The 21,163-nt window shown below is 36.1% G+C and overlaps 1 protein-coding gene across 1 annotated transcript in view; it reads left to right on the forward strand.

Annotated features, from left to right (window-relative positions):
- LOC148939854 (uncharacterized) overlaps positions 1–21,163 on the forward strand; it is a 450,089-nt gene that overhangs the window by 283,083 nt on the left and 145,843 nt on the right. The window contains exon 9 of the mRNA XM_089105986.1: positions 1,852–1,967. Coding sequence (XP_088962112.1) covers positions 1,852–1,967 — 116 coding nt within the window. The remainder of the gene's footprint in view (positions 1–1,851; positions 1,968–21,163) is intronic.

The raw sequence follows: 21,163 nt of genomic DNA on the forward strand, positions 1-21,163 counted from the left end.
ATGGGTAACCTTAAACTTTATGAATCTCAAATGTTTGGAATCAGTAAAATAAATTGATTCCTTTCATATATCTCTTGATGTTAATAGTCTGTATTTAAAGTTTCGGTTACTATTGAGCCGCGTCGCTTCTTACTTAAAGTCCGCTACCATTAAGTATTTGAAAAAAATTGAAAAGGTTTTAAATATTCTTTTCATTTTCCATGAAAAAGACTATGTCAATAAAAAATCGAACAGAAAATAGTTTTGAAAACTTTTCGCACAAAATAATTTCTTCGAGGAAAAATGAAGAGCCACATTAAACCAAAAATGAGCAGAAATAAAGTAAAACAGTTTTCCAAGCGTATGACTACCATACATCACCACCAATAAACAAATGAAACCAAAAAATAACAAAAATAACAATAAATTACAACTCAAAACAAGCAGAAATTAAAACGACTAGGGACTAAATCCGCCATGCCTTCTGAAGACCAGAAAATAATTTCCACTTTGTTGAAACAAATATGAATTTCAATTGACATTTTAATATGCATATGCTGACATCTATTCCTTAAAGTCTTTGTAATATTTGATTGATTAAAGGTAAAAAAGTGAAAACATATAAAATGTATTTTATCTTTCAGTACAGTGTAGATTGTGCTCTGGTCATCAGAAGGCACGGGGATGTCAGCCCTAATCATTTAGAAAATAATGTGTAGAAATATTAAGGATATTCTCACGTGCTGAATGAGGGCTGAGAAAATTTCACTGTAAAGTTCAAAGTTGAAAATATGGATTGGGTCGGACTCTTGGGTCGGAAGCTTAGTTATGCTCTATACTTAAATTTGGAACGGTTTCACGCATCAAAATTAACATAATGATGTCCAGGTATTCCAAAGATAAGTCAAGAAAGCAATAAGGATCCCCTAATCAACTGAATTAGTGACCATAAAAGCATTTGGGTCCCATAAATAGTACGGAGTTCAGTCGGATGTATTGCAAGCATAACTACCCCTAACAACCTAAATAGTGCATGCTAACTAACTACGGGTAAATAGGGTCGTAGTATCTTGTAATTATGTCTTGGCTATTCCTGAAATGTAAGAAAATGAACAGTTAACACATAATATTATAAAAAAAAAAATTGTAAAAGAAATGTCTTCTTCTCAAACGCCGTGGCAGGCTGTTGGACAGCTTATACCTATCTTTCTCGCTAGAGATTCGTCTTGTCTCTGTTTTATCTTCCTTAGCTTATATGTCGCCTTATGAACTGGAAATCCTGGTCTTTGTCGTTAAAGCTAGTAAAGACTTGTACTCCAACAGCATCGCAACATGTCTTGTCAAAACCTATATGCTATTCAGTGTAGTACTACCCAGAACAATAGTCTACAGAATATCAGTTAAATAAACTGAAAAAAAAAGTCTCAATAAGAGCCCCTAATTACCCTTACTTTAAACATAGCCTGACGGTGGCCTGGTGCTACTCCATAATGCAGCTCCCTACTCTCGGCAGTTGACAAGAAAGTGCAGCCCGATTATTGTATTCAATGTAGCAAATAGTACTGATTACGATATAAGCTTTCTAGACAGCATTTCTTATGAATTCGAACGACGGACTACTGTTAGAGATATTATGAGACTGTATAATAGCACTATACACTTTAAACTAACGTAAGTTTCTTTTAGTGTTTGCTTTTTATTATAACGTATTGTTAAATTTCAATTAAATTAAGATTAAATTGATTTATTATTTAAATATTACTTATTAAGGTTTTTGCTTACTATTTATTTAAGTTTAATTATGTTATTTTAAGTTTTATAAATGTTTATTGAGCTTATTTCCTACTGCTACAATTTGCCTTTCATATTTAGGTCGGGCTATACACGTCCTGCTCTAGAATACAATGGATTCAAAGCAAATATTTATTTTGAAAATGTTATAATCTCAGAGACAAACACACCAATCAATGAAGACAATCTTTATCTGAGTAAGTCTGTAATTTCTTTTCTCTTAATTTTTGATGATTGCAAGCCTTCATTGTTGATTGCGAGCCCTCCAATCACTTTCGACTGTTAATAAGGGCACTACAACTACTGATCTTCAATCCATTGAGCCTCCTCTGAAGTTTTTACAACCATCGTTTCCATTAAAACCTTATACTCCCCGGGGCAGAACTGACAACCCATTCTTTGATGGCTCTGGGGGGAGGGGGGTTTTAAGTTATGGCCTGGGGAATATAGGGTTTTAATGGAAACGATGGTCGTATAAACTTCATAGGAGGCTCAATGGATTGAAGATCAGTAGTTGTAGTGCCCTTATTAATAGTCTTAATTTCCTTAATTTCTTGTGCCCTTAATTTCTTTTCTATAATTTTTTTTCTCTTAATTTTCGATTATTGAAAGCCTTCATTGTTGCATTGCTCGGTTTTATCTGTCACATAAGGGCACTAAGGATCCTTCATTGTCGGGCCATAATGCGAATAAGGCGAATAGCACTAATAATACTGTAGTTAAACGCTTCACGTTCCTTATTTAGCGCAGTATTAAGGCAAAACACGATTTCAAACAGTTCATTACCTCGGACTGTTTGAACGAACTGTTTGAGGAGCGACCCGGATAAATAATAACCGAAACTGTAAAAAACGGAAGTAGAAAGGCCTCTCTAATTCCAAGGCTAAGTGACGTCACAGTCGCATGCCTATTTCTAGACGAATCACAGAGCTAGAATACGAAGTTAAGTAACATCAGACCAGACTTCTATGAATTACTAGCATTGGATTTGCGCAATAGCCCCAAGAGGTCTTAGCAACCACATTTGTCAGTATAGTTGATATTAGTGTGAGAATAGAATTCAAGGAGTGAGAGTAGTTTGACTATAGTCGTTTATTTATTTGTCAAAATATATATTTGCAATAATGAATGGTATGTTTACACTATTAGAAGTCTATAGTGGAGCTGGAAGCAGCAACAGCAGCAATGATACAAGAGCACCAAACATTGCGGTAGAAATCACAAGAGGATCTCGACTTTGTCTCGAGTGGGAAGAAGTGTATGCAAGATACGTGATATCTTTCAGTATATTTAAATTGGAGGATCAATTATGCTTCGCTGCGAAAGTCGATATAGTACATATACATAGACTTCAATGTGCTTTAAATGCAATAGTGAAGTATATTGAGGACAATAAGTTATATCAGTAACTGTATGTGTAACATATTATTGTTGTAATTATGCTCACACACAATAAAGTTGTTTTGAAATCGAAAATGTCCCCTTTCTTTTTGTTAGATTTTCTTTTAAAAGTAGAATATCGAATATTCTTGAAGTAGAACGAATCATGGTTAGTCTAGGGTCAGCAGTGAGAGTGTTAGGATTGAAAAATGAATGAATTTGAGAAAGAGAGAATTATGTCGAACCTTGTGGCTGTGGAAAAACGTTTGATTCTAGATGATGATTTTCTCGAGTTATCTCTTCAACGGAAAATATTTTCTCAAAGAACACTTGACAATATAATGTGAAATTATCCTCCATCGTTTGACTATTGTATGCAGCTTTTACGACGTGACTCAAAAGCATTTACTCAATATATTGATATATTAATTAAAACAAAGCAAATTAATATCGTGGATATAGTTTTGAATATATTGCCATATATTATATGTAGATGATTCTCTCCAAAACAGGTTATGTAATGTCACAAAGTTACTCCTTTCTCTCCTCTCCCCCTCTGAATTTATCGAAAGTAGATCAGTTTGATTTTAGCTGTGAGAGAACTGACACTGGAAACAAAAAAAAAATGTTCTATACATGTCCACTATGTATGTATACTCTTGGCAGTTGGTCATCACCTGGGAATTGTACCATTATTGATGAGTATAACAAAAAGTGAAAATTATGCAATTTATGTAAATTATATAGAGGATATGCAGTACAAATTAAAGGCTGTAATTCATGTCTTGAAGAGATTTGTGACTCTCACCCTAGTGGGCAACTATACTCCAATTGTCACTATGACAAATGTGATCGGTGGGAGAATACTTATCCTGGTATGATTGGAAAGAACCCTAAACGAGATTTTAGTTTATTTCTAAGAGATTGGTATTGTCGTGGTTTTAAATTATTTTGGGAGGAGGAATCAGGCCTACGATTCAACTGTTGGGGTAACAAGACAATTTGGTTTCTACGTCATCGTTGCGACGATACTGGCTATTATGACTGTAAAAGTAGTGGTTTTTATTAGGCTGTTACAGAATGTGATTCACCATTTGAAAACACTGTATGTGATATTACTTCAAAGAGACAAATTGAAACACGTGAATTTCACAATATGAATGTATATAGTATCATTGACTATATAAAGAGATATGATAAGAGTGAAGTTACATTGTAATGTAGAAAATGTGACCCTGACTCTGCAGCTAATCAAGATTAATTTATAGTGAATTCAAATGATCTACCAGCATTAGTGGTTTTCGACAGTTGCCTATACACAGAAGAAGAAGAAGAAATCTAAAGTGAAGAATAAAGACATTGTTGCTGTGTATATAATTTTTTTTTATTAATAAACAAGTTTACATACATTTTTAAAACACTTTACTCGTAGGGCATTAAAATCAATATTATACAGGTCTGAGAGCATATTTTCCACCATAAGGTCATTCAGACGTGGATTGTCTGCGTAAATGTTGAGAAACTGCTTGTAAGTATAACCGCGACATCTGAATACGAAATATAGTAGCACACGAAAACAGCAACTTTTAGTCGTTAGATCCTGCACTCTCTTCCGGTTTTGAATAATAGTTTTCCCATCTGCTTTCAATATAGCTGTTGATGTGTGGAGTGCAGAATGTATAAGGTAGGCTGAGAGGATAAAAAAATTCAGTAGTCTTCGTTGTTTGAAAGATGCACAGCCAATGACCGGTATTCACAGTCGACGGACTGCTATTAACAATGACTAGGGTATTGCTTGCACATTGAATTTTTCCAAGGAAGTCCGATGGTAAACAATAGGATCCGTATATGGACATGTAGGGGTCCATAGTAAATACACTGATTATTTGACTAGTGTTAATGATGCAAGGTCTAGTAGAACACTGCCTTCGGGAGTGATTTCCCAATAGGTTCCAAATTGATTTAACAAGATTAGTGCGATACTCTCATGTAATGGGTCGGTAAATGTTCACTCTAAACGCACACTCCTCGTTCATACTATACTCGTATCTTGAGTGCCAGACATGTCTAGTACAATGATACCATGTGTTTTAGCGAACATTTCTTCGGTTTTACCATTTTCAAATAGTTGTGAATCATGATCTTGGGTTTGCATTGTAATCTCATTCAATGTCCTGTAGGATTTATTAAAAGATAGATTGTAGAGTGGGATTCCATTTACTTTGCATACAAGAGATGAAAACCCAAACATCTCAAATTTATGTGGACAACCTGACCACGATCCTATTGCGCTAGCGCTTTTTACAAATGCTAATGCTAATTTTGATAAAACTTCGCCATTAATAAAGGATGAGTCGGTGAAGGTGTGCAAGCCTGTGGCAATATGACCTTTATTGGTAATTGTATGAGGAACAAGTAGTTTAATATTATTCCCACTGGCCCTCAGTTTCTCCACTCCCAAAGCAACAGAACTCATAACCTGCTGCTTTCGTACATGTAGTATTGCCGGGGCGAAGGAGAGAGTTACATCAGGATTAGCAGGAAGTTCCTTTCGTAAAATGAAATTGGATAGAGCCAGTGTCAATTTTATATCCACTTTAATACTTGATGGTAGCCAATTGGGTATATTAAATTTCTCATGATATATTTTTCCAACTACATGTAATTCACTAGTTGCAGCATTTTTAAGTGCATCAGTACTATCAGTGTCTGTAATATGTTCATATTTATTGGAGGTGCCTCTAAGTTGCTTATATGACTTGGGTGTCACCAACATGAACTGCATATAGCTTGTATAATTTGAGGGATTGTTGCTTGTGCTCACCGGTATTCCATTTATGTAGACACTGAATTGTCGAAATAAATTATGTAATATACAATTTTCATAGGATATTCCATCAGCAGGAAATGACATTCCGTTGTCAGATTTCTTGACTATCACATGTAAATCTATAAATGTCGAAGAATTGTCCATAAATTAGTCTTCACTGGAATAAATTTGAAAGTGGATATTATAGAGAGCGGTTGTTTTGGATAGAATTTTTCCTAGTATCCATATTTTACGCTCACATGGAAATTTTCTGCATTGAACAGATTTAAAGATGAAGTGATTAAAGGATGGGAATCCTTATGCGGTAGATATGCCATTGTTCAGTGTATGAAAAGAAATCCAGTTTCGATGTAACAATTCTCTTCCTTGGATTTCTTGTTCTTCTATTGCTTATTGTACTTGTCGTTTTTTCTTCTTTTCTTTGACAAGAGTAATGTCTTTCGTTTATGACCTGAGTAGAGACAGATGAGTGGTACACTGTTTCTCGACCTTTTTAAACCTTTTCCATTTTGTCGAGATTTCATTTGCTTGCCAAGGGTTCGTGCGCTGGACCTAAGGTTTTCTAAGCACTTTTTCCAAAATCCTTGCCAGAGCCCCAATCATATAGTGCAGAGGATACAAAATCTGTCGCCGCCGGTACAATATATTTTCTAGCCAGGGGAAGTGCAGAGCGAAACAGCTTAGCAAACCAACTGCCAAGACCATAGCCAGACATTGATGAACGACCTTTGTAATAGTCAATTCCATTGCCCAGTTATCTTGGGCCAAGAGTAGCAACATAGCAGTCAATATCAGGACAAATGAATACCACTTTTCTATTAGACCTCTTGTTTGTTTTTAACACCGACAACGATGGGTCCAAAATAGCATGTAATCACGGCCAAACCCTTTGATATTGCTAGAGGATCACGTAATTCAGTTCTTAGTGCTAACTGGCAGAGTTCCAAATAGGAAGTGTTTACAGGGATATAGTGAAGATGCTCTATATTGTAATGATGAACATGATCTTGATTAGTTTTTCGTTCAAGAACTCGTAGGAGGGGAACATTGCTATTGCCAACTCTGGATGTTTCAACAAATGAAGCATAAAGAAATTTACAAGCGTCCGAGGAGAAGGCAGACGGGTAGTCAGCAAAAATAACATTAGTGTTTCCGGCACTTTTGTCATTGATTATATTAAGGTTGAAGCCAAGAACATCTTTTAGATTATCACTGAGAATAACATTTTCATCGGAAACGGGTGAATTAATGTATATCTTGCCCTCTTCCTTTGAATAGTTGAAATAAAAGGCTCGTTTTTTACGAACGGAAATTCTTTTATTCATAGAATGACCCAAATCATTCATAGAACTGAGTTCCTCGTATGGTAATTCAACATATGGATAATCCAACCAATTGATCTTTTGAATTTTATGTTGTTCGCTAACGGGTGGCGGTCAGTAATAGGGTCTAATTTTTGTATCATATATGCGACCTTTTCTCAGGATATGATAGGTGTTTTTGAGAATACATTTGACAAGAGCCACTTCATACGCGCCGTTGAATTTGTTGGTGGGAGAGAGTTTCGTCCAAAAATCACTTTTGTTATCCAAATCATTGTAGAGAGGTTCGGAGACATTGGACATGAATGTCACATAGAAATCATTGGGCATTGTTAATGTCTTCAGCCGCAACCCAAGAATCAAAATCGGAGTTGTAACCTAGCCAACGAACAAGCAACTGTCTCTTGCCCCTGAGAGTACAGCTCTTTGATATCTTTTCAATTTGATAAATTTCACTACTGATTCTAACTTTTTGTAATTGATAATCATAAAAACCACCGAGAATCTCTTCATTTTTGATGTCTTGCAGACGATATGTCGTGGGTTTGGTGTCTAGTATTTTTGACACTTTAAAAAGTTCACTGGACCATAAATAATTTCTCTTTTCAAAAATATTGCTGGTTCTATTATTTCGAACAGTATCACCAACATTGAATTTTTTCTTCACAATTTTTTTCACTGGAATATTGTTTAAAAAATGTGTCAAATGTATTTTCACTGCAATGGACTTCCTGAGGGCTAATATTGGACAGAGATCGATGGGCTCGTTGGTTATATATTTGCACGATTTTATCTAAATCATGAATAAAAGCAGCAATATTTTTCAGTGTATAATAACTCAAAATTAATAGACGAATCGTTCTTATCAATCGTTCAGCCAATGCAGCCTTTATCAGACTATGACTATGATAGAGGTTTGTATTATATTCCATTAGAACCTTTTCCACGTGTGAATTAACAAATTCCCTACCACTATCACTATGAATTTTTCTAAGGAATAGCAAAGGAATAGCATATGCATAGCGACTTAAGACACTGATTCCCACTAGAGTATATTTTAAGGGTGTATTGTGTCCCCTTTGAATCTCATCTAGAGTTAAAAGATCTGCTTTGATTATATGCAGTGGGAAAAACGCTTTTATTTGTCTATGTTAATTGCCACGAAGCCTATAATTTCGATGTAGAGTTTAACTCGGCTAATTTTCTAGATACTCTTTTGCATTTTTAAAGTGCTGGTCACACCGCCACTGACGTCAGAGGCAACTTTAGAAAGTGTTATGGGGGAACTTAGACTTCCCACTTCACCAATATTTTCATAGACATGTTTTAAAACTTCATCCATTTTGAACTCAAACACGTAGTGTAATGTCCGCTACCCTTTTGCACATAAATATGTTAATACTCTTTTACTTTGTTCCAGATATGTGTCTGGCAGTAGGTTTTCAATAGATGTCATTATTGAACCTTTGATTGTATAGTTGCTGTTGCTGCAGAATCTTGAAATGTTTACTGTTTGGGGTGGTGGTGGGAATCAATAACACTTACATCAAGGGTGGGTCTATCACGATACGGTCTATGTTTGTCCACGCGACGAAGTGCATCTTTAAGTAAAACTAGCTTTTTAACATCGGCAGTATTTTCATTAGTAATAAATTTGCTTAGATTGTCCTTAAAGTGTTCAATTGGTGAAAGGTCAAGTTCTATTGGAGTCAATTTGTAGGGTTTAGCCATCTAGAGAAAACTGTTTACAAGTCTTGCGAATATTGGCAGTAAAAGTGTAAAAAGCTAACGCCGGCTTGAAGGAGATATTTTCTTTTAAAATATTTTCCTTTGTTTTTGCAAGCCAAGGCACGTACAGTGGAACGATGTTGCTTTGTCTGTTGTCTAACACCTTCTGGCAACTGTACATTGCCCTTGGTTAAATTTAAACAGAGTTCAGATATTAGATTAATAAGTTCTTTGTAAACAGCATGTTTGAGTATGGTCTTCCTAAGTAGTGGTTTTGAAGTGCTTAGAACGGAAAATAAGTGTCTATTTTCGTGTAGTTTCTTCAGTGTCATGATGGCAACTAATAGCCTTTTCTACTGTTCATCGGAAGATATACAGTAATTTCATTGTCAAAAATATCTGTGACAACACGCAAATCCTCGGGTGTATTCTGATTAAGATTAAACAGAATGTAGCCGTAGGGTTTATTTGTTTCTTGAATGTAAGCTGAAAGTTGAAATTTTGGAGCACCAGGATATATTTGCTTATTGAGAGCAATTAGAGAACTTGAATCACGAACAACCTGGTACATAATGTAGTAGGTACTGCTCAATGCAAGGGTCCTCTTACACTTGCTCTGATGAAACAGATTGTGTAGAACTAGGGTTATGGAAATATGTTCATAATGAGAGCGAACAGTAAACAGTTGTAGCATTTTCTGTGACCATTGTTTAATGGATTCAGCTAAATCATCAATAATCAGCCATGAGTTTGGCTGAATACTATTGAAAACATCAAGTCCTCGTGTGAATTGTTCTGGCATAGATGTAGCAGCAGTTATAGCTTTTATTTGGTCATAGGACTCTTGCCATACTATAGCAATAGTAAATTTTTTTGGTTTTTTCAAAAACACTTTATTATAAATTTTAATTATTTTAGCTAAAAGTATCGTTTTCCCCAACATTGACGGACCACAGAGAAACGATCTGGATGGTGTTTTAAATTGATACATGCTGCTGTTGATGCAGCTGGACTACAACTAACTACAAATGTAAACCATACTTGTTTAATGAATAAATCATAATTTCCCCCAGACTAAAGCAGCATCTACCTAGTACAATATTCAATAGCAACAAGAACAACAGAATTATATTATTTCTTTTATTGGCAACACTTTTTGTACAACACTCAATAATAATAATAGCAAGATAATGGAACAGATCAACAACATCATTTTAAAAATCATACTTTTCATTTATTGACAACGACAACAAGAACAACAAGAACGTGTATTTTAAATAATACATACACTTAATATCACTATCAACAGCAACAGCACAGTTGAACACATTTGTAGACTAAGAGAATAGAAATTATTTACAACATTTAAAAGATGAGAATCCCCTCACCCGTTGCCGAAGGTCGGGCCGGGACCTCCCCCCTACTCCCAAGGTCAAAAGGCCGGGACGGGACCCCCCCCCCCAGGACCAAAGGCTGGGCCGGTACCCCCCACCCACCGGGGCCGAAGGCCGGGACCCCCCACCCACCGGGGCCGTAGGCCGGGACCCCCAACCCCCAGGGGCTAGACAACGCGGGGGCGGCCCGCTGCGGCAGGGAAAATACTCAGTATACAATATCAGCAAAAGTTAAATGATAACGAAGATATTGACGACGATGGCAAAATAGAATGTATATTATAGGGAAATTGTTGTCCTCAATCCACACACCCGCCAAGTAGTATTTGGAATTTGAGTTAATTTATCCAGACCGAGTTGTTTTCTATACTGCATACATTCAACTCGATCAGTAATACGGTAGTTACCACGGTGGAGTACTTTCACACCATCCTCACGTACTTAGACCTTGTCGGATATGCAAGACATGGCATTTTCCCCACTCTAACAGTATAATTTTTAAATTATAGAGAACGAATTGCCATTAATTTTGCTCTTGGCACTAAACTACTCTCCTTAAAGGTTCTGTAGACACTCATGTCGAAATTATATTTTACAAAGTGTGTAGGCACCCCTTTGCAAGCTTGTTTTATATCCTTATCTTGTGTTTCCATAAAGTAAACTTTCGGACCAGGGAACACCCCATTGGATATTAAATTGCTTACCGTCTCAGATTTTAACATTAAAAACGGATTGGGGGCCTGGCGTTTAACCAACGCGGGATAGATGCTCTCATTCCCATGCGTAAAATCCATACGTAAGCTGATGTGTGCACCATTTTCCAAATCTTCCAATAAATCCTCGGTTTTAACTTTTAATAGGAGTGAATATGTATCTCCAAAGTACACTTGAAACTTCCCCCTCCCTTGGCCATTGTACCTAACCCACGTTGTAAAAGAATGACAACATGAGTTTCTTTGAAATTTCCAATACTGAACTCCCCCCCCATGATATTTTTACCCAGAACGACATTTCTCATTTTTCTGTGTAGAAGAACCATATTCGAGTCTATGACAGTGAATATTTTGAAGTTGGGGTAAGCGACAATTCGATTGCTCTCGGGGGCAGGCTACGATGTCACGACGAGATCTGTTACGTACGCTTTCACACATTTTCCCAAAAGCTGAATTTGAAATAAGTTTATATATTTCTTTTTAAACTTCACTTTTTGCCTTTGAACATTTACTGACAAACGTGTCTATAAACGTTTTCAAGTAGGGTTTTTGCTCGAATTCCAGGGCTCTTTGTATCTTTGTAACTCTGAAACCGTTTGTCACAATCCATCGCAATAGCCTATGGTGAACAACAATATTCTTTTTCGGGTCCAGATCTGCAGTTAGTTTCTCCTTGGAGGGGGTCCAATTCATGCCCATATCCTCAACCAAATACAAATTGTATGGACTCAAAGAGTCTTTGGTCACCGGTGTATTTACACACGAATAAACAAAATCTTTGACTGAGCCGTGGAGCTCCATTGATATGTGACCGTCAATTTCAAAAAAACATCCTTGCGAACAATTTTCCTTGACAGTGTGAATGTCGGGGAAATCTATGGCACAAGGATTTTCAAGCCATTTGTAATTGCCAAACGGTAGACTGTAGTGATACATTGCTTAGGGATAGAGTGAGCTTCTGCCTAGAAAAACAGCATTGGACTTTACACCGTCGCCGTCAACATAGTTCTGTCCGGTTGGATCAGTTGTTAAGATGCGGTCCCCGCGAAAGACATATCCCCCCATTCATAGATATTTCTACAAATAAGTGTTGATCCACATTGGTGATTAGACCTCTTTCCTCCCTACTAAATTTTCGAATTAAATCCCTCACTATGTGTGGTGTGGAAAAATAATACCCAATGTCTAGGTCGAATTCTGAACAGATTTGGTCAGTGATTTTGCAGACAATATCTAAAAGAGTTAACACATCGCTTGCCAAGAACATTCTACAATAGTCCCAACCATTTTTACACCCCCCCTTAGCCCAAACTCTCTTAGCAAATTCAGTCTTCGGTAGTACATTCACTATCGGTAAGTGAGTTATAGAATGCTTCAATGGGAGGGAGTTTCTCCTAACTTAACCTTGCACCAGAGTTATAATAATTATATGCATATAGGCCTTTACAAGATAGTAAATCATATATTTCATTGTCGGGAAAGCACTGTTTAAGCAGAGGGAAACTATCAAAATCGTCACTTTCTGCAGTTAGATGAGTTGGCTGAGAGCTTTGGGGAAAAAACTATATGAATCTAAAAAACGGATTTTATCCCAACAAGTATGCCCATTATCCACTGTTTACCACTTGAATTGTAAAAGCAACAACTTCTCAGCTGATTTGGGTATAATATTATAGGCAAATGAGTTATTTGCCCATGGGCTATCTGCAACTTCTTCCTTGTGCATACTTGCCAAAGTCAGTAAAATAAATTTCAAATCGTAATTTGAATTGTGAATGAAAACTGGTATAAAGAACTGCTTGCTCACATTCACATTGCACGATTGATTGTGCTACGCCACGAAAATCACTAACTCCTGATGATATATCCTGCGATAAATAGTCGTGTCATGGAATTTCCCCTTCCCCCGTTAGTCATTTTTCCCCTAGTCCCTTTCCCCTTAGTGCCCTCTTAAAATTCCCCGTTACATACCCAACCTATTTTCCTATTTTTAAGTGCCAGGCGATACTCTACTGATAGAATAATTGAGTAATGTGTATTTCGCAACCGGGAGATCGCTCTATTCGTGGTGACAATTCATTTAGTCAATGCTTTGACCATACAATCCTCCTCGTCCAACGTCTCAACTATTTCTAACAGACGCATAGTGGTACTGTCGTGTCTTTGAGCGTGGGCATAGGAAACTACAATAGCTTGATGTTCTTTGATACCATTTGGATAGTATGGGTCGTTCTCATCTGTGAGTTTAGCCTCACAGTCTAAACTTAATCTATCACTTTGTTTCTAAATCGTAAAATTGTCCGGTCACCTGCAACTGTCTCCACTGCTTAATAGCCGTTTCATTTGTAGTGTTTCATGTGATTCTCTAGCTTTAATTTGGTCCAAAATCTAAACAAACACATTGGGAAATAATAGCGTACCCCACACTCCTTCTTTCCCTCCTTCAGAACTCTACTAATATCCGTAATTGGGTTAAAATGGCCAATTGAATCAGGTTCACTAGGTGGTGTGTACAACAGCCAAACCCAATGCTTTACAGATTCATTCGATCACGCTCTTAATGGAAATATCACTCCCTTTTTATTAGTACGCACTCCCCCTTCAAATTCCGTTACATATTGAAGCACTGTAACACCAATCTTTAAATGTGCGTTTGCCTGTTCAAAAATATCTATTCCTTTGAGTGTTACAGGAAATCTGTCTGTTAAACAAGTGAAATCTACTAGGGGGAAATTTTCCATGTACGGCCCACTGGTCCAAATTTCACTTTTTGGCTTTATCTTTCAAAGGTCGGAAAGCTGATATAACATGAAAAACTTTTGGCCTATTTCAAAAAAGATTCGTTGGACACCCTGACACTCTTCAAAGGGTTATGTTTTGAAACTATAAACTCTGCCCCCGCCCCTCCCCCTCTTAAAATAATTTTTTTAATTTAAATACATTTACACTTTAATTTTCAACAAATAAAACCACAGAACCACTACCCTTTTCATTACAATTTTCCAAATGAGTGACAACACTGTCTAACCAATCCATGAAAACATTCTCATAATTTCCAAAATGTGGGTGAATCATTGAATCACTTCTGTTTGCACATAATGATAGTAGGCTTCACCGTGATTTTCATTTAAATAGAATATTTTTAAAACTATTGAGGCCTTTATGCCCGTCTCGTCCCCCCCACACTTGAATTCGGTGGTCAAGAAGCTTTCAAATCTTCTCCGCACATGTATGACTAATATTTATGGGGTCACTTTTAATAACCCCAGCCATCAGTGTACAAAAGGGATCGCCAAATATCACAGTGAAAACGTCTATCGTATTCAGAATTGAAGTTTTTTGCTTAAATATCGGGTAGTGGTGATGGTGAGAATTGTATATCATCGTCACTACTACCTACCCCCCTCTCCACTTTCTTCAACATCAACAATAGGGTTGGTGTGTGGAGTGAAATCCCCCAGTTCGCTTAACATAACCTCTAACGTCTTAGGACTAAGTGAATCAGTGCAAGCGAATTTATTTTCTTCTTCAATTAAATTCGGTTGAAATGGGGCCCTGTACATTAAATCTGTTGGGAGAGAGATCTCATATAACTCACGACTAAAATTATCTAAAATTTGTATGCTGTTAGAACTCAGCCTAGCTAAATCACTCTCTAGCATACGTTGATCTGAACAAACTTCATTGCTTTGTTCAACTGTACTAGGGTCTACATCTAAGCAATTACTAGCACCACTGAAATATTTTCCTAATAAGATATCGGCCCATTCATTGTCATCAAAAATGTCAAAAGGTATATCATCTAAATTATCACTTACATAATAACATTCCCGTAAAAATTTACCTTACCTTTCATCGATAGGTGGTGTTTCAGCGACCTGAATATTACGAAACTCCATTGGCGCTTCAATTAAAGCCTTCCCGTCAATTAGGTCACATAATTCCTAGCTTGATACTTCAGGTGCAGGAGAAGGTAGTGATGATATGATATCCGTTCTAACCTATAAAGAAAATAGCTTATTTTCAAAGTGTATAAATCGTTCTATTTTTAAAAATTCGAATATTGGATTATTAGCGACCCATATTTTCAAATCATTTAAAACATATGCATTATAATAAAAAAACATGCTTAGTAGCAGTAGTAGTAGTAGTAGTAGTAGTTGTAGTAGCAGAAGCAGAAGCCATATTACTCTCTGTGTGCGTATAGTGTGACTTGTTTAGTTCACTGTCCCCCTCCCCCTAACCACTCTATACATACCCTGATAGTTTCAATTTAATAACCCCCCCCCCCTATGTATTACTGATATATCATAATTACAACTTAAATGAACATAGTAGGTTCTGATGTTGTCCCACATTCCCTGAAAATTTCATCTTAATACTCTTTATCTGTGTTGAAAAAACCTAGGATCCTACTTGGTATTAAAGGGTTGGTTTATCCCTTTCAGGCCATATCCTGAAAATAGCTTATTTTCGAAGTTTATTTAAAAAATTTGAAAATTGGGTTATTAGCGACATATATTTTCAAATCATTTAAAACATAAAAAACACGCTTATTGTAGTAGTAGCAGTAGCAGCAGCATTAGCAATATCACTATCTGTGTGCACATAGAGTCATTTGGTTAGTTCAATACCCCCCCCCTCCCGCCCTATGTATTACTTTTATATCATATTTACAATCTAAATGAACATATTAGGTTCTGATTTTGTCCAACATTCCCTGAAAATTCCATCTTAATAATCTTTATCTGTTTTAAAAAAATCCAGGATCTTACTTTGGTTTTAAAGGGATAGTATATCTCTTTCAGACCATCTCCTGAAAATATATTATTTTCAAAGTGTATAAATAACCCTATTTTTAAAAAAGTCTATACTATATTTTCATATCATTTAAAACATATGCATTATAATAAAAAAAAAACACGCTTATTGTAGTAGTAGTAGTAGTAGCAGCAGTAGTAATATTACTATCTGTGTGCACATAGTGTCATTTTGTTAGTTCACTGTCCCCCCTAACCACTCTCTCTATATATATATATATATCCTGTAAGTTCCAATTTAATACCCCTCCCCCCTATGTATTATTCTTATATCATATTTACAATCTAAATGAACATAGTAATTTCTGATTTTGTCCAGCTTTCCCTGAAAGTGTTATCTTAATACTCTTTATCTCTTTTAGAAAACTTAGGATTTTACTTGGTTTGAGAGGGATAGTCTATCCCTTTCAGGCCATCTTCTGTCATGAGACACAACTCATTCTGATAGAAAAGTTGTTTTTATGATGACCATAGAGACAAGATGAAGCATTCGTTAATAAATCAGTTTTTACTATTTCTTCTTTACTTGAGAAACAACAGTATGTTTTGATAATATATGAAATTGCCATTTTGCCTAAGAATTATAACATGGTCCTTAAATTCCATGCATGTACATTGTTTTTTGTTTGTTTGTTTTTTTGACGAAACCTTTGCTATGCATATGTGCCAATTTATGAGATTTAGCAGAATGGATGCGTATACTTGTCAGTATTCAATAATTATAATCTGTTTATCAAGGAGATTAAATCGCTCTGAAGTATTAGCGTCAAAGGGAGTGATATATTTCCTTTTTGGGAGAAAAATCATTAGTGGAAATAACGATAAATTTAAAACTCACATTATTTGCTTCTTGCGAGACTTGCGAGGTCATTGCCAGTTTGCTTTCTTGTATACAGGGTCTTTTATGGTCGGTGAGGACATTTTCGCCTTGTATATATGACGTAGAGGTTTTGGCGTATTTAATTACAGAAGGACGTAAGTGATTTCCATCCCCAATGCGGGGTTTCTTTCGGCAGGAGGGGTAAAATTTTCAAAATTATCCTTAAAAAGAAAATAAATTATATACTTTTTTTGTAAAAGCCATAGTGAAAAAAACTCACCCCTCTTTTACACAGCCCATCTCTCCTCCCCCTCTTCTATATTAATGCAAAAAAAATTCTACTCTAATGAAAACGAAATGTAAATAGCACATCTGAAGTTAAATAGGGCGAACTGGTTTTAAAGGTCATTCTCTTTAACGAAGATAACTATTCTTAGATTATGGGGTGTAAAAAAAATATTTTGATATCTTGTATAGTTCAAGCACAAGACACTGTCATTAAGATTCGGTGAAGTTTTTATAAGTTTTATGATTATGTGTAAAACAATTATTTTCGTGTTTTTGGATAAAAACGAGTTTATCAAAGTTGAAAGAAGCCATTCATATACTATCGGATAATAGATCTAAAACTGAAATAAGTTGAAATAAAGTTTGTGCAGTCATTAACCATTATGAGATAGTCAATAAGCATTAAAGAAATTATGTTTCTAAAAACATAATTAATTGGTGATACATTTCATCGTTGGTCTAGGCTAGGCTATAGACGCCCCATTATAAAACCTTCAAAATGTTATAAACTTTAAAAACAAAAGAGAAAACAACACGCTCCCACTATATAGACCTAGAATTAGATAAAAAAAAGCTCGTTAAAACACACAGATTATATACCTAAAATTTACATCAACCGACATTTTCACTGCTAGGCTAGACCACGAATAAATTAATGGGTTCAGAGCAAAATGCTAGCAGGGTTACATTTAATATATGCTTTACATAAACCCCACCCCCACAACATCCAGATATGTACCCCGAATTTGTTTCTAAAGTATTTTTCATCCATTCTGTATTTTATTAAATAAACTTGTCTTTTTTCATCTATCTCCAATATAATGCAATACTACCCAAATATCTCAATTAATTATTTATAAAATAAAACTTACGATATAAATTTGCGTAGCAATAACATATTCTCCGTTTTATATACTGTTTATTCTTCAATGGCTTCAAAAGTAATGCTGTTGGGGTTCCACCCCTGTTTCTTTCCTTTCAGATAAATGACCTGTTTTCTGTTTCTTAATTACATTTTCTTATAGTATAGTTTCAAAAGACAGGTTAAATTTCCGTTACTAAGCGATAGTGGTTTTTCAATAGGTAAGCTTTGAACCAAGGTTATTTGTTACTTCCGGGTTTGGGAGTCATTGAAAAATAAATCTAAGAAGTGAATTGGGTTTTGAATGAGGATGTAGCTGATTGGCTGGGCCAAGCGGAGGTCCATCCATATGAACAGTGGTGTGTAAAATATTATTTTGTGCTAGTCTGCGTTTTGACCCCGTTTGGGGAAGGATATTTCTATTGTTATATGTGACCCTTTTTGGAAGAATACAAGTAAGGTATTTTCTACAAACTGTGTATTATTTTCCGTAACCCAGGCAGAGTAGGAATAGAGGTACCGTCATGATTAAACTGGCAGGGACGTTCGTTACCTCCAATGAGAGAGTTAAGAGATTTTCTAGCCGTAACCCAAGGCGGGTACATTTGGCTTTAGAAAGTGGCCATTTGACCACTCGATCGCGTTACCATACTCTGGGACAGGGTATACTGTTAATAGGGTAGTACCAAACCCGATATTTGCAGAACCGGTGTGGTAGACACGGGCATAGCATTATAATTTGGGGCCGGGGCTTTCCCCTCCAATAAGTGGTGACACCCGTATATTACCACGCCAGTGGCGTTGTAGCCTACCAGTATAACGCTGGTGGCAAAACACAAAGAACAGTAGTGCCAGTGGTAGCTAGCACTACGAACATTGGTGGCAGCAAGAACAGGAATTATTAACAGCATTGATAATAAAGGAATTTCGCGTTTTCGAAGAGACTAGTCGAGTTAGCCTACATAGTGATAGTAGCCTATTGTGGTTACATATAAAGAGAAAAGAAAGAAATACTGAATCAATTAATACAATTATGAAGATCTATTATGGGCTATGCCTTGTGAGATCATAATTGAAAAATTTACGAATCAATATATCGCGCAACTAATTAGTATTCAAAAATATAAAGCTAAAAGTTCTGCGTGTCAAAACAATTTTCCGCGAGATACCGGAAGTTAAATGGATAAAAGAATTTTCATTTAGACTGAAGAGGTAATTTGAAGTTAACGGAATTTTGATATTATGTCGAACAGATATGAGAGTAACTCAAGACCGAAAAGGGCGAGTGAAGCCCATAGAAAAAGTAGGAAAATAGAAAGAAAGGCTAATATGAAGGCCTTTGAGAGAGAGCACCGATAATATGAGGGGAAAATGCAGGCTGAGAAAGATGAATAAAGAAAGAATAGAAAACAGGACGAAAGGGCTAGAGTAGCCTATAAAGAAAGAGACAATACGGATAGAGAACAAACAGATTCAGAAAATGAATTAAGAGAATATAAAGACAGTGAGAATCATAGTAGGCCAAGTAGCACCAGTAGTAGAAGTTCAATTTCCAGCAGGGGATCGCGAAGGAGTACTCAAATAGATACGACACAACAATTATTAAATTTCATGGAGAAAGAAAGAGAGAAAGATGGACTAGAAAGAGAACGAAAGGAAGAGGCTGATAGGATAGCCAGAGAAAAAAAGGAGGAGGCAGACAGAGAGGAAAGAAAACACATAATGTAAATGATTGCAGGGAGAAATGACCAAGAGCCTCAGAAATCGTCTACAATAGAAATAATTCAGGCAGTAAACCTTCAACCAATGAAAGGAAATGAAGATGTACATTTATACATATACAATTTTGAAAAAACGGCGGAATTAAGCGGATTATCGAGAGAAAATTGGGTGACAAGAATACAACCCCTCCTTAACTATAAAGCACAAATTGCATACAAAGCATTATCAATGGACTACTCAAAAGATTTTGAAAAACTAAAACAAGCCATTTTTGAAAAATTTCAGCTCTCCCCCGAGCACTTTCAAAAGAGATTTAGAAGCGAAAGAAAACGAGACAACGAAACTTATAAAGAATTCGGGTACAAATTGAAAGATATGTGTTTAAAATGGCTAGAGTTAGAAAACTATAGAATGTTAGAAGACCTAGAAGAAATAAAAGAAAAGATAAAAGAAATAACAGATAAAACAGCAATGGAACAATTTTTAGAAAATACCCACAGAGAATTGAGAATATATTTGAAAGAAAAGAACCCAAAAACAAGCGAAGAAATGGCGGAAATGGCAAATAGGTGGACCGAAATAAGAGAGGAAGTTGAGGAAACAGACATATTTCAATATAGAGAGTATAACAAAAATAGGCACTATAACACAGCGCAAGGAGAACTAACTTGCTATAACTGTGGTACCACGGGGCATTTTGCAAGAAACTGCCCCAGTAAATAAGACCAAAAACCACATAAAACGACAGCCTGGGCCATGACCCATAATAAGGAAAAAAATTACGCATTTGCAGAGTTGCATAAAATATACGGAAAGTTTAACGGGGAATTGGTCAAAATGGCAATTGAGTCTTGCAGTGACCAAACCTAGGTGCGAACTGGCCTAATTAATAGAACAGAGATAGACCATAAAAATAAGATTACAATATTATGTTATTATTGAGACAAGTACCCATGCCCATCTGCTTGGGTAAGAATAGAAATTGCAAAGAAGGACGGTACGGTTCAGAGGAAAACGATAAAAGTAGGCTCAGTACCTACGCTAGAAGTGGATGTTTTAGTAGGAGGAGACTTTGGAGATATCGGAAATCTCCTATCGTTAAAAGCGACTTCTTTAACAGTGGGAAAATTACAAAATTACACTACGACGGAAAAATATAATACTCCGTTAACTGCGGGAGAGATGGACCGGCCCATAAAAAAAATGGGGAGGCTACGCAGCCCTGTCAGAAAAATGAAATACTTGATACGCGTTTTCAAAATATTGATAATCCACAAAAATGGGATGCGGAAGTAAAGAGACCACAAAATATTGAAAATAAGACGCGCAAGAATGATTTTTCGGGAAATTTTCCAGAAAATGGAAAAGTTGAAAAAACCTTTAATGAATATGAGGCGCTAACAAGTACAGGCCAAAATGAAGCGCTGATTGTACCAGAGAATAAGGAGACGAAATTTATTGTTCGCACTTTTCCGCGTAAAAATCGAGAGATTTTAGTACAATATGAAAAACCA

This window comes from Artemia sp. Qi Xiang Cuo, chromosome 20, assembly GCF_049724085.1.
Source record: "Artemia sp. Qi Xiang Cuo chromosome 20, ASM4972408v1, whole genome shotgun sequence".
Classification (NCBI taxonomy): domain Eukaryota; kingdom Metazoa; phylum Arthropoda; class Branchiopoda; order Anostraca; family Artemiidae; genus Artemia; species Artemia sp. Qi Xiang Cuo.